Raw genomic sequence first — 14,349 nt, 5'->3', positions numbered from 1 at the left:
GAGGAGGAGAACTACAAATCCCAGCGGGGCCGGGCCGGGCCGCGCCCCCCGCTCCCTCCTCCCGCTCCCTCCTCCCGCGGCTCCCGGCGAGCGACGGGGCCCGGGACCGGAGGGGGAGGAGGTGGGTACCGCGGCGGGGACGGGATGGGATGGGATGGGATGGGAAGGGGGGGCGGGATCCGCCCGGTGTGTGGGCTTGGGGATGTGGGAAGGGACAGGGTCAGCCCAGCGCACCCTCCCCGAGGTGGGGAAACTGAGGCACGGGGAGGGAGGGGGAAGGGTGAGCCGGGGGGTCAGGCTGCTGCTCGCTGGGGAAGCGCTGGGGGATGCGGTGGGGATGTGAGACCCACCGCTCGGGGGCTTGGGGGTTGGGTTTGTGGGTTTTTTTGTGCTAGTATTTTAAGCGGATTTAATAGTGCAAATGCCTGGCTGGGTAGGGGAGGAACATACCCAGGGAAGGGCTCCACCCTGCTCTGCAAACTTCACACACACACACCCCCCCCACCACCCGCTTTCAGCGGAAAGAGAGGAGATGACGATTAGATATTTGGAAGAAATTCTTTCCTGTGAGGGTGGTGAGACCCTGGCACGGGTTGTCCGGGGAAGCTGTGGATATCCCCCCTCTGGAAGTGTCCAAGGGCAGGTTGGATGGGGCTTGGAGTAGCCTGGGCTGGTGGGAGGTGTCCCTGCCCGTGCAGGGGGGTTGGAACCAGGTGATCTTCAAGGTCCCTTCCAACCCAAACCATGCTGGGATTCTGTGATCTCCAAGATGAAAGGATTTGCAGCAGTTTTAGCAAATCTAAGCCCATATTCCAAGACCTGGGGCTTGGCTCTGTGTCCCACCAAGCTGCAGCCAGCAGGGGTGATGTGCGTGAGCTGCAACCTGTGGAGGGTCTAATTCTGGATGGCACCTACCTCGTTAGTGTTCTCTCTTGAGTGCTTTTTGCTGGCCTGCAGCTGCATCTCTGGTGGCAATTAGCTGGCCTCCTAATTGCAGGGGCCCCCTGGAAATGACAGTGTCAGTGGGAGATGGGGTGGATGCTGGATGTCTGAACCCCCCTATCCATCTGTGTGTGTCAAGCAGGATGCAGGGTGGTCTACCATTTGTGAAGCAGTCCAGGAAAGAAAGAGTATTTGGAAGATACTCCAAGGGGTGCTAAGTGATCCCCATGCGGATGCTGGGACCAGACGTTAGAAATCAGTTAAACCCTTTGCTGGGGCTGGCATGAAATTGGTATGTTGGGCTGTACAAAGGGTTGTATCAGCTGCTTGGAAGGAAGTGTTGCTCTGGCTGTCAGGAGGCCCTGAAAGGGCTCCCTCCTGGCAGCTGCTGGCAGGCCCTGCCTGGCACAAGCTCAGAGGGCTCACCAGGAGAACACTGAGCACCGCAGCACTTTGGCTTTTTTTCTCCAAACCTCCCTCTGGCTTTGTGCTCCCTCTCCCCCTCCATCTTGTCTTCTTCTTCAGTAGCTGTTAACCTTCCTTTTCCTCCTCCCTGCTGTGCACTCCTTTCATTCCTCTTCTCTCAGGAGGAACCCGACCTTTGTTTTATATTGCTCCTTCCTCTTACTAACTCGGCACCAGCTCTGTTTTCCTGCCCATATCTTCTCTCTTGTCTTGATTGCTGAAACTCAGTGCCTGCAGAGAGCTGGACACACAGCCTTCTGCATTCATCTGCATCCCTAAGCAAGCAGCCCAGGAGATGCTCCAGAGCATCAGGGTATGGGTCTGGGAAGGGATGGACACACAGCATCACACCCACACCCGACCAGGGCTGCTACCAGACTCCCAATCACGCTTTCACTGCATCACAGCGTCACCAAGGCTGGAAAAAGCCCTTTAAGAGCAGAGGAGCGTGTGTCTGTAACGACGCACAGTCAGAAGATCAAACACAAACGGATACACATGGCTGGGGGCTAAGCAGCTGCCCTCCCAAGGTGCGTCGGCGGGGCTGTCGGGGGTCCCGCAGCCTCCGGCCGATCCCTGCGGATCCTGCCTTCCAGCGAGGAGGGAAGAGCGAGTTTGTCGCTTCCTGCCTTGTGCCTGCTGGGAGTTTGAGTCCCCTCCTGGAGCTGGTCACCCGTGCCCCCCGTCCGTGCCAGCCTCGGAGGGGAGCAGCCTTTTCCCTAAACGCTGGCTGGAAATTTCCAGCGGCTCACAGCGATCCCGAAACAAAAAGCAGCCGCTTCCCCCCCAAAAAAAAGCCCCCAGTGCTGCATTTCGGGATCTGTTGCTCCCTGCAGACACGACACTCGGCTTCACTGGCGGAATTTCAAACCTCGAGGTAAAAGTGCTGCGCTGGCATTATCGGAGGGGCTGATACATTCAACCGAGGGTTCAAAATGAGGTGGGTCCATCCCGCGGCAAAGGGAAAACATGGGGTTTCCTCTCTCAGATGACTATAAATAAGCATGTAGGGTGTGGAAACCCTATGGCAAATGTTTAACCTTCTGTATTTGAGGATGAGCTGAGATAAATAAATGTGCACTGGGAGGATATGAAGGGAGGGTGAATCCATCCTTATGATGGATTTTGACCAAATCCTTCCTTAAACCCAGCTCTCACCTGGTACCTGCTGGCTGCTGCTGGCTGGGTGAGTGGTCACCTGAATTTTTTAAACTTTCTTTAATCCCCAGAATACTGTTTATTTTGTTTCTGCCCTTCCTTTGTTGTCCTTGTGCTGTTATTTTTGACTCCTGCCTGCATCAAAGTGCCTCCTCTGCTGTCCCCATAGCACAGCAGGGCACAGACTGGTAGCTGAGGGTCTGGATTTCCTGGGTGGAACTGTCCCCTTGGGAAGGGACAAGGCACAAAACTGGTCTGCAGGTGTAATGGCAGCAAGTGCCACGGGGCTGTGTGTGTCCAGATGTGGAGTTCACAGCTCCACCAAGGTTTTGTGTTTTTTTCTCAAGACTTGGGTGTTTCGCAGCAACTGGGATTTTGGCCTCAAACCAGAACGTGGGTTTCAGGAAGATGTGATGGAGCAAAGTGGGGGATCTGGGGCAAAACCCAAAGCAGAAGGAGCACTGCACAGAAAGAAGGATCTTTGCCTGGTTCTGTGTTTACCACTCATGCACTCTAATGAAGCAGAGTGGAGCCCCAACCTCCAAACAACCCTCTGCTCCTGCTGAACCACATTTCAAGTCCCCAGCTGCCATACAGGTGCCCAGATACTTCTTTTTTCATACTTCCTTTTTTAGCTGAAATCAATCCTGCCCCTTCCTAGTGCAGAATAATTCCTATAATGCATTACCTGATCAGCCTCTCCTAACATTCACCCAGCTGATCTGGCTTTCACCAGCTCCCTTGGGCAATACTCAAAAAGCCTGAGAGGTTTTTAGTCTGCTTGCCCTTCCTGATGCTTAGCAGAAATGGTCCCTGGCTTGCTTTAATTTTATTGCCACTTAGGCATCCTTCATCGTGCTGATCTAAATAATTAATCTCTTTTTTTTCCTGTCTTTTTTTTTTTTTTCCCTTCTGTGTGTGTAGTTTGCAGTTTGTTGTTACCCCTCAACTATTTCTTAACGAAGCTGCATATATTTCACTGCCTGAAATGTAGGTTTGCCAAAGTTTTGGTCATGGAGCAATGTTTTATGGGTGGGCTACTGAAGGCTACATTATAAGATTTACCAGGAGTGTAATTAAGTTCTGTATAAAATTAAAACCAGGGGCAATGACTGTTTAAGGCCCTGTTGCTGTCACCGCATCCATCAGCTCATTTCTCAGGGGATGCTGCAACTTTTAATGCCTTTCATGCCATACATAAAGGCTTCAGAGGCCTTAAGCAACCTGTGGGATGGACTTTGGAAACCCTGTTTTAACAACTCATCTTGATACACTCCTACCAAATTAGAGGTTGCTCTTACTTTACTGCTCTGTGTTTAATTGATTTCATTAATGAGATCCTCTGAACGACACTAGGATCAGCCTGTTTAACCCTGTCTTAGATGTTGCCTCTGAAATCCCAAAGGATTGATTCCTTTTACTTCCCTGCCATTTGTAAAGTGAAATCTGTGTTTGCAATTGATCCCTGCTGCTTTTCCCAATCAATATTTTCCCAATAAATACTTGTATTTGTCTTTTCTTGTCAGTAAGATTGAGGCATTGCTACACATTTTCCTAAATAAAAAAAAATTCTTGTTTTGTTTTCTGATCTGCTTAGTATCTTCTCTCTGCCCTGCTTGTATTTATAGCTTTGGGTATACTGGTATTAATCTTTATTTTGTTAATGCAATGGAAGTTTCCTTCAAATCTTCAATGAGACTGGTAAACAGAACCAGGTATGCCATATCTCTTTGGTGTTTCATAAACTTGCTGTTTCAGGGTAGATTTATTTTTAACTGGAATGATCTAAAATATTCACTTTTTATCTGAATAAGAAAACAGAAAAATGCTGTTAAAATTGGCTTACATATATATATATATATGTCTTCATGGAAGATGCATATTTTTGAAAACCATCTACCCATATTTATAACATTAGGCTTTCCATTAAACTGCATTTTTTGGCTAAAAAGGATATTCTAGAGCTGTACCCATTTTTCAGAGTGGTTAAATACAAAGTAATATTTGTGCCCTTCCTTTAAAGTTTACTTATGTTGGCAAATAGTTATTTATTTATTTATGATTACTTGTACACTTGGGTTTTTTTGCCACGTTGGGCAAAACAGGCACTCAGTTAAATTATGTACACAGAATTTTATTTATTAGCTAATTAAAGGGCTCTTAAATGTGAAGAATGCATAAGAGAGGAAGTAACCTTATCCAAAGCTGTTCTACAATTAAAATTATTAAATAAAGGAAGTGTTTTTGGATAATGAAGGAGCTGAGCTGATGGTTCTAAATACATGAGGGCATCAGTAAGAGAAAACAAGGAGGTGTTGTCATTTCATGTGCTCTTTTATACCCTTATAACTCCTTGCTGTGCCAACCCCCTGATTCAAACCAAAGATTTGCAACTCATGGAGTGGAAGGTCATGACAGAAATGTTCTCTGTGCATCTGTTGAGGATGCTCCTGTGAGTAAAACCCAAGTTAAAATTTACAAGCCCTGCTCAGCTGAAATGCTCAGATGCTCAGACAGCAGCTTCTGTTTGGGAGTTTGACTTTTCCAGAAAGTTCACCAGTGCTGGTTTCTCTCACTTTACATCACCTGAAAAGATTATGACTTCAAATCCACTGCAGATTTCTCCCCCCATATTAAAAACATCTGTTTTTAAAAGGAAGACGTCTTTAAACACAAGCCTAAAAGCACAAAATTAATCCTGCCCTCTTCAGCCAAATTTGCATCTTCAACTCTCCAATTAGATCTTCAGCTGATCTAATTTGAATGAATTTTAAGGCTTTGCTGTAATTCTCTGCTTCCAAGAACCCTAACCCAATTCATGCTTGGCCTTGGTGACTGCAGGTTACAGCCACCCATGTCGAATGTCAGATGCTCTCTTGGTACCTCCTCTCTGCAGAAATGCCACCAAGCAGAAGTGATTCCCTTGCTGCATTCTTGGAGAACATTTATATTGCATTATCAAAGCACCCAGGCTGGGGGTAGGGACTGCAAAGTGCTGTTTGGATCAGCAAAGAGAGAAAACTACCAAAACATTTAATTTTTGTTTTTATGATTTTATGAAAAACCTTTTTTCCTAATCAAGTTAAGAAGAAGAAAGCAGCAAAGACTGACTTTCTTTCCCCAGCTACTGTCAAGGACATTGCTTGGTCAATGCATGAAGTCTGGGTTGATGATGAAACCAGCATGTGTGCTCATTTGTGCTGTGGTTTTGGGTCTTCTGAGGTTGCCAGAGCATCAGATTGATGCTGTGAAGATACAAACCTGCAAGTGATGGGATGAATTAGGCAACAGCAGATGATTCACTGTCCATTCCACTTTATGAACAGCAGCTGTTACCCTGCAGCCTTAGCAGCGAGCCAGATGTTTGCATCATTAAAATGTTGGAATTTCAATCCAGTGCGGGGGCAGTGGGGAGGTCCAGAATAAAAGTGGTGTTCTGGGAGACTAAAATCCAACCTGGGAGACTGCAGAGTAGCCAGAAGCAGGGTGAAACTGTCAGGGTGTGCAGCATCCAGAGGCAGGAGAGGGGCAGAGCCCAGACAGGGAGGGGGTAACACTGCATCTACCAAACTGTGCTACTACACTCACAACTCCCCAACACCAGAGCTAAAGCTTGGTCCAATTCCTGATGCTCTTCCTGGCAGCATAGACATGGTCTTCAGCTTCAAAGAGCTCATGTTACTGCCATATTTTGTTGGCAGCCTTTCTCCTGAGGCTACTGGTACAGAAAAGATATTTTAACATTATCTGCTCAGGTTGGACTGAGATGTCTGCCTCTCATTCACATGGTTTAGAAGGCTCTGGATCAAAATAAACCTAAGGTGGATGTCAAGTTTGAAATTAAAATCTGTGTCTTTGGACCATCCAGTGGTCTTTAGGTTGTGACTCTGGGCAATGGGCTCTGCCAGGTGGAGGCTGTCATGTTCACATAAACATCTCACTCTGCTTGTAGCTCAGACTGGCAGAGGGCATGAGAAAACTACTTCTGTGGTGTAGATAACCAGGCTTGGGCTCCAAAATCTGAAAATGTGAAAGAACAGAAAAATGTGGGCAGTTTAGAGCAGCCTAAATGGTAGCAGAGATGGGAAGCAATGAACACGGCCTTTGGGGTCACTGTCAGCTTCTACAGGCTGTGGTATTTGCAGGGGATGTAGGGAACACTTCTGCTTGATGAAATGTGACAAAAAAGTAAAATCCATTTTAGTCTGACATTTTGTGAATGTCAGATTGGGCTTGTAGCAACACTTTTACAGACCTATTGCAAAAATCCATGGCAGGCACTCATCCCACAGGGTCAGACCAGTTAATGCCTCTATGTGATCAGTTTTTTAACAGCTCCTGACTCTACATTGGTTGGAAGTCTTCACAAGTGGGAGGTAGGCTGAGACTAGAGTGCTAAGGGGAGTGCAGCAATGGAACAAGTTATCTTTTTTCCTGAGGTATATTTGGCTGAGACTAGTCACAAGGCTGGTCCTTGGTCACGGGTCTAGACAGCATGTTGTGTTGGTCTTTATTTGCCAGTTCTGTCGGATACATGGGACTAAGGGACAGCAGGCAGAGCAGTCAGTGGGTTTAGAGATCTGCTTTTTTCCATTAATTATTGTGCAAGGAGATACACCCCGTGTGCTAAGGGCTGGAGTGGGCTAAAGATCAAAGGGGAATGTTAGTTTTAAACTAGAAGTGGCACACAGATTCTCCTTTGACCTGTTCATTAACTGCCTTAGGATCAGGGAGTCTTTCACAGCCAATTGTGTTTGCTATCTAGAGGTGTATTTTAGGATGCTTTTACCCCCAGTATTTGAGTTTTGGCAGCCATAAAAGAATTTATATTCCAGCAGAAGATGATGTTCTTCTTATCTGTATTTTGCTGTGACTCTGGGCCTGATAATAGTGTCATAGTTGTGGTTATTCCATGACTAGGAATATGCCTGCAATTAAATTAAATTTCATTTTAAGGGAGCTTTTTGGCAGCTTTCTGTTGAATGGCCATAGTTATTACAGCAAGAGCTACCTCCTGCCTCTGCAGGCAAACACTGATGGGTTTCCTGCTGATTAAGTCAGCAATAAAACTGGGAATGAACTGTGGATTGATTTGGATTCAGCAAACAAGGGAAAACAGATTTGCAGGTCCTCAGCTAAGCAGGAATGAGGAGGCCCCAGGGCTACACAGCCCCTTCCTCTTCACTTGCACCAGCCCTGGCATTCGTTTGGTTGGACCTGATGATCTTCAAGGTCCCTTCCAACGAGGATGATTCTATGTAGCCAAAACATCCTGAATAGAAAATGATGTTTTTTCTCCCTAAACTGGCTCACTGTGGGGACAGCTAAGTGCCAGACCTAGCACAAGGGAGAAGGAAGGTATGGAGGAAGGCAGAGGAAGGTCTGTCCTTTCCAGAGGCAGTGGTGTTTATCTGCACCATAAAACTGCCTCCTCTCTTCATCTCAGGTGATTGCAGAGAAGCTGCGTGGGAACGACGTCAGCTGGGATATGGCCCAAATTCATTAGGAAATGTCTCCTAAGGTGAAGCACGTTGGAAGGAGAAAGTTTGGTTGTTGTTTTTTTTTTAAAACCTGCAGACTGTGTCTTGCTCCCAGCAGCACTGCTTGTTAGCTCCCTGCTAGGATGACTGCACTCCAGTGTGTCAGGGGATCCTGCTGCAACAGCTTTGTTGATTTAATTATATCTCCGGGTGCCATGAGAGATGTTGGGATGTGTCCAGTTCTTGTCCTGTCCTTTTTTTTTCCCTTCTAAACTCTCTGTTCACAAGGGAGACAGGATCAGGTGAGCCCAGGACACAACTCTTGCTTTGAAGTCAGCAGTCATGTTGCTGCAGGCATTCATAGGAGAGATTGCACTTGTAGCAGGACCATTTTGGAAGGCTTGTCGTTTCTGGCACTAAACTGAACTAAGTCTGTTAGGAGAAAAAAAACATCCTCATGCTTGTTCCAAGACACAGCCTCCAAAAGTAATTCCCCACTTCTAATTTCTATGATGAATTCTTGCCATGAAGTTACCCTCATATATTTAGGACTCTTCACCTCTGTAGTTTAACTTTTCAAACAGGTAAATGCAGCTCAATGTGTGGTGTTGGATTATTTATTTTTATTTTTATTTTTTTTAGAACTAGTCCAACCATCGTGACCTTTCCACCATGTCAGAACCCATCACACTCAATGTTGGTGGAAAGCTCTATACCACCTCTCTGTCCACCCTGACTAGCTTTCCAGACTCCATGCTGGGGGCCATGTTTAGTGGGAAGATCCCAACCAAGAAGGACAGCCAAGGCAACTGCTTCATCGACAGAGACGGCAAAATCTTCCGCTATATCCTGAACTTCTTACGGACTTCTCACTTGGACCTCCCTGAAGACTTCCAGGAGATGGGCTTGCTTCGGCGGGAGGTAGACTTTTATCAAATTCAGCCCCTGATTGAAGCCTTGCAGGAGAAGGAGGTGGAGCTTTCTAAAGCAGAGAAGAATGCCATGCTCAACATCACCCTGGATCAGAAGACCCAAACTGTTCACTTCACCGTCCGAGAAGCGCCCCAGATCTACAGCCTGTCTTCCTCCAACATGGAAGTGTTCAGTGCTCATATCTTCTCCACGTCATGTCTGTTCCTGAAGCTTCTTGGCTCCAAACTTTACTATTGCTTCAATGGAAACCTCTCTTCAATATCCAGCTACCTGCAGGACCCCAACCATTTGACTTTGGATTGGGTTGCAAGTGTGGAAGGCCTTCCTGAAGAGGAGTACACCCGGCAGAACTTAAAGAGACTCTGGGTGGTGCCAGATAATAAGCAAATCAATAGTTTCCAGGTGTTTGTGGAAGAAGTGCTAAAAATAGCCATGAGTGATGGTTTCTGCATAGATTCTTCTCATCCACATACTTCAGATTTCATGAATAATAAGATTATTCGCCTAATTCGGTACAAATAGGATGGATGTTAATTCTGGTGCCAGCATGGAGATAACACAGGTTAAGTGTTTCCCTTTAAAACACACTTACAGCCTAATTCAGAATCATGCTTATCTGGATTAAGAGTCACTAACAGGGAGATGATTTTCCTTTAATGTATTTACCAATACAGCCTTTGGGAATACGTCTATATTCTAGATGGAAGGAATATTGTCTAGTGCTTGGATTAAGAATTGGGTCTGTCTCTGCCTCCACCTGACCTGCTGTCCAGTTGTGGGGAAAATCACTTAACTTCAGTCCTTCATACATCTTCCAGTTGGAAAACAGGCATGATCTCTAACCTTTCTTGCAAGGGTGATGTGAAGGTTCAGTAATCACGGGTTGGAAGGTATCTGGAGATCAGATGCAGTGCAAGTTGCCATGGAGCTGCAGCACAGTGGACAGCCCGGGGAACGCATTTCCATGTCTTCCCATATCACCTCTGAAAAGCATCCAGGAAGTTTGGTTGGATCTGCAGAGAAGCCTCCCCGCATGCACATGCTCAATATAGCTGTAAAGGATGGTTCAAACTGCAAGTGAGCAACCCATCCTGTCTGTTTGAGTTCAACAAAGGGTCCCTGTCACCATCTGAAGCTGATTTGTTTCTGAACCCTGTGAAGAAGCCCCTGCTCTGTTCAGCTTTCAGGGGAGCTGTGTTGGAATGATGTGACTGGAACAGGCAATGACCAAGGAACCCACAGAAGAGAGAATGGAGTTCTTACAGGCTGAGAAGATGGTGGCTGGTGGGAGAACTTTGCTTTGGATGCTCTTAAACCTTTACTTTTACATTCCAAAGGCATCCAAGACAACTAGTCCTTTTTTTTCTCTTACAATTTGTCTGGAGGATGCTGCTGAAAACACTTCCAAGGTGGAGACATTAAGAGGCCAGAGGTCCCTAAATATCTTCTGAGCCTCTTCTGCTTGGACGGGGCCTTCTTTTGAGCAAGACTCCCTTCAACAGTGCCTGGAGTGCATGGAATTCTCTCTGGGTAGGATGGATTCCACCTGAAAAGACAACATTCCCATCAGGTTACACCTAGTATTTTTCATTACAAAACCAGTGCTCACTTTTCCCATCCTGGTGCATCGAGCCATATTTTTTTACACCATTGTGAAGTGGTCAGGTCACTAAGGTAGCATTTTACCTGCTTGCTCTGCTTCAGCGTCAGGTTGTTGGAAGTAACCAGTGGGAAACCAGAGGTGATGACAATGGTCAAGCCATTTCCCACACGCCCAGTCTGTGCAGTAATGAAGATCACAACCTACTAGCTGCACGTTAGCTCTGAGCATCATTTGTGCCACGTTCAAGGTGGCTCGTTCTCAGATAATTATATTTTAAAATATCTTGGTTGTTTTTCCCTAACCAGATTGCTACGTGTGCATGAGAGACCCTCTGGAACATTTCCTGTAATCTCTAAAGAGATAGAGGGGGAAAAAATGCAATAATCAAGCTTTGCCTTTAGAATGTTAGTGCTTCCAAAAGTGATTAGCACAGGGCTGCAAAGTTCAGTATTGCTCATGTTCTTGTGTTCTTGCTTCCCAAAGTCACTGGTCAGTCATTACATTAAGGTGACCTGGGAATGGGCATTGTAAAAACAGTGAGATAAACACATTTTTACTGTCTTAAGCTGTAATTGCATGAACAACACAAGCCAGCATGCTGATGGTTAAAATGCACATCCTGCAGCTCTTGGCAGCCTGTTACAAACCACTTCCCTTGTCTGTCTTGGTGCTAAACCAGCATGATATACATGGGACCCTGTTGTTAGGAGGCACTGACTGGGCTTGAAGCCCTCAGAACCATTAAACCTGGCAAGGTTTGTGAATGTTGAGGATTGTAAACAGGATTTTGTGGCTAGATTCCAGCTTGAGTCACCGTATGCTTCTATTTAGTTGCATTCTTCTAGTTGCATCAGGAAGAACTCTTTATTTTCCCCATCTCTATCCTGAATTATAGAGCGAGAGTAATCTGTTCCAGGGGTTGCTGCATGCCACTGACAAAGCAAAGCAACTCCTGGGGGAATCTTATTTCTGGCATGAGTTTGCCAGTTAGTTGGACATTATACATGTGGGTAATATGCTTATGATCTGTAAAATACCACACATGAACCCTCTTTCATCAAATCTATGGCATGAAACAGATACACCTTTGCTGGATTTATGCTAACAGAGTGTTTGGGGGCTGTTGGCAGTATTTCTTTTTAGTCCACGCCCTTGAGGATAGATTTTAAATTATCTGTAACAAGGTTTCTTGTATGTCAGAACTAAAGCAATACTTACCTGTAGTAATTTGTTTCCTGTCAGCTTGAGTTTGTCCAAAGGTAAGGGCAGCGGGCGTAAATCTCATTTGGAGATACAGAGCTTTGGATCAGTACTGCTCCATTCTGTTCCAGCAAAATAAAAACATTCCCTGGGAGAGCTGAATCATTACTGCAGTTTCTGGTGAAAGGCACATTAAGAGGAGTCCCCAGAAGCACTATGCACATCTTAATCTAAAGCATCTACTCCACCCCTTTGTCCACGTCCCCTTTTCTTCAGACAGTAGCAGCACCCACAGTAAAAGCACTTACACCATTTCTTAGAAGTCACAGAATCACAGAAAAGGCCTGGAAAAGACCTCTGAGATCATCAAGTCCAGCCTATGACCCAACACCACCACATCAGCCAGACCATGGCACTAAGTGCCACATCCAGTTTAAAAACTGCATGTCTAAGTCTAAACAAGAAATGAAATGTTCCCCATCCTGGCCTGGACAGTGACTGGGGTCATTCTGTTGGCATGGAAATACAGGGTTCAGTCACCACAGGCTGAGAAGTGAACCCAGGTCTTCTCCTGGAGTGCTTTAACCCATCAGTCTGTTATGCAGAAGACGGGTGAACTGAATACACATTTATCTGTGCTCAGGTGGCTAAATCAGGCAGAGGTGCAGCTGGCCACAAATCTGTCATTTATCAGTGTGCAGAGAGATGCAAGGTATCTCTCTTCTGTACACAGAGAGATGCTTCCCACAAGTCTAAACCATGAGTTTGGGAGGAACAGAAAAACTTGAGATACCTCTAAATTGCCAAGCAGAATAAACACCTTTAAACATGAGATACTATTTATAACCCCAGAGTTGTTCTGCATGCTAATAAGGCAGATGAAATAAGCAGTAAGTGAATCACTCGTGGTTGCAGTCAAACATATATTACAGAAAGGCAGTTGCTATTTCAAACTACACACTAAGCTAAATTTTAGCTGCACCTGAATTTTGTATTGTGTGAGTTACGTTATAATGACTGTTTATAGGAATGTTCTCTCTCCAAAACATTTGTTCCTTTTTTATCTGGCACACCGGCTTTTGTTTACCTCCTTTTTCATCTGCCACACTGGCTTTTGTTTACCTCCTTTTTCATCTGCCACACTGGCTTTTGTTTACCTCCTTTTTCTGAGCCCTGGAGGTAGAAGTTGTTTTTGTTCACCAGTCAACAGCACTGATGATTCTTCTCAAGAACTTTCCTGAATTAAAGAAAAGTGAGCAGGCCCAAAGCCACATAAAGTACAAAGCAACCCCAGTGCTAGTCACAAAAAGCATTTTGCCTTTATTAGCAGTATCATCTAGTACTTATTTCACTGTTAAGTTAAATATTCACTCTCAGAACAAACTTACTTTTTTTTTTTCCTGTAAGGGCCTGAGAACAAGGAAAGGATCTAGTGAGGCTGGCTTTTTTCCCCTTCAAAATTTGAAGGGTGTTTTCTTCCACCTCTTGGTGCTGAGCTTCTGTTCTGATGATGCCATATGCCTGTCTCCCTCAACACACTCATCTACAAAATGAGACTAAGTCCTGCACCTATTCTTTTAAAAAATGGCCTAAATGCTGAGAAAGCCACTGAATAGAGTGATGGACAGTGTAAAAATATCAGTTAGGGCAGATGATAAATAAGGTATTAGCTGTGGTTTAATAGCATCTTCAGATACGGGCATGTGCATCGTGGGATTTCTTGTATGACAAGAAGACTATTATGAAGCATCTTAGTGGAGTCCAGAAAGAATCACTCATTGATTTCACTGGTTTTAGGCTTGATAGCACTTTAATATCTAACAGTGTCTGGTTATAATGAAGGGACTGAAACCATGCAGAAATACTAAGACATCTTTAGTTCATGCAGCTGCTAAAGGTCTTCAGGAGTTGGTGAGAGGAGTATTTGTTGCTGCAGGTGATGGCAGGGAAATTGTTTAGGGTGCAAAAAGTTAAACATGGAAGAATTCACATGTTAACAAGAAATCCAGGAGTTAGAAGGGAGAGAATAAAGAATCTTGATGCGTTCTGGAAACAAACCCAGCAAGATAATAGTGGAGCCAAAGATTTTGCTAGAGAAGGAGGCTGTGGTTAGAATGACTCACTGGTCCTTTCCAGTTTTAATCTCCTGTTATGCAACTTAAATATTGGTCATGCCAAGAGTTATGCTGCTAACATGTCAGGAGCACACAGCTTTGCTTCAATTTGCATGTGCTTTAAATCACTGATCACAGGCACTGCTGTAGTCACCCATATTTTAACAGGGTTGCTGCCTATAAATTGCTGTGTGAGATCAATGGCAGTAAATAGTTGCAATCAATCAGATTTACTCCCACTCTAGGTGAGGTCCATATGTAGGGATGACAAGAGTGATCAATATTGCCCTCAGCCCATGCCATAGACTGTGGAAAACAAATCTAGGATCTTCTGATACTTCACAGATAAATGGAGAAGTTATGAAGAAGATTCTTTTGGGGAGTTTCACTTTCAGCCCATCCCTTTGGATTTGGTGTCACTGCTCAGAATTTCAATATATTTTGAAATATTTAA

The 14,349-nt window shown here is 45.2% G+C and overlaps 1 protein-coding gene across 2 annotated transcripts; it reads left to right on the top strand.

Moving 5' to 3' along the window:
• Positions 1 to 84: 84 nt before the first annotated feature.
• On the top strand, positions 85 to 10,269 carry KCTD21 (potassium channel tetramerization domain containing 21). 2 transcript variants are annotated; one of them, XM_051608043.1, is made up of 2 exons: positions 85 to 121; positions 8,688 to 10,269. In XM_051608043.1, the coding sequence occupies exon 2, from the start codon at positions 8,718 to 8,720 to the stop codon at positions 9,498 to 9,500; it is 783 nt and encodes a 260-aa protein (XP_051464003.1). In that variant the 5' UTR covers positions 85 to 121; positions 8,688 to 8,717; the 3' UTR covers positions 9,501 to 10,269. The 2 variants fall into 2 exon arrangements, with proteins under 2 accessions (XP_051464003.1, XP_051464002.1); XM_051608042.1 differs by lacking the exon at positions 85 to 121 and adding an exon at positions 2,291 to 2,347.
• Positions 10,270 to 14,349: the final 4,080 nt, after the last annotated feature.

The sequence above is a fragment of the Apus apus genome, chromosome 1 (assembly GCF_020740795.1).
Source record: "Apus apus isolate bApuApu2 chromosome 1, bApuApu2.pri.cur, whole genome shotgun sequence".
Taxonomy (NCBI): domain Eukaryota; kingdom Metazoa; phylum Chordata; class Aves; order Apodiformes; family Apodidae; genus Apus; species Apus apus.
The sequence above is the reverse complement of the archived record's forward strand: the minus strand, read 5'-3'. Positions and strand labels throughout refer to the sequence as shown.

What these genes read in the sequence shown, in the direction of transcription:
- KCTD21 (XM_051608043.1), top strand. Translation starts at nt 8,718, where the DNA reads ATGTCAGAACCCATCACACTCAATGTTGGTGGAAAGCTCTATACCACC.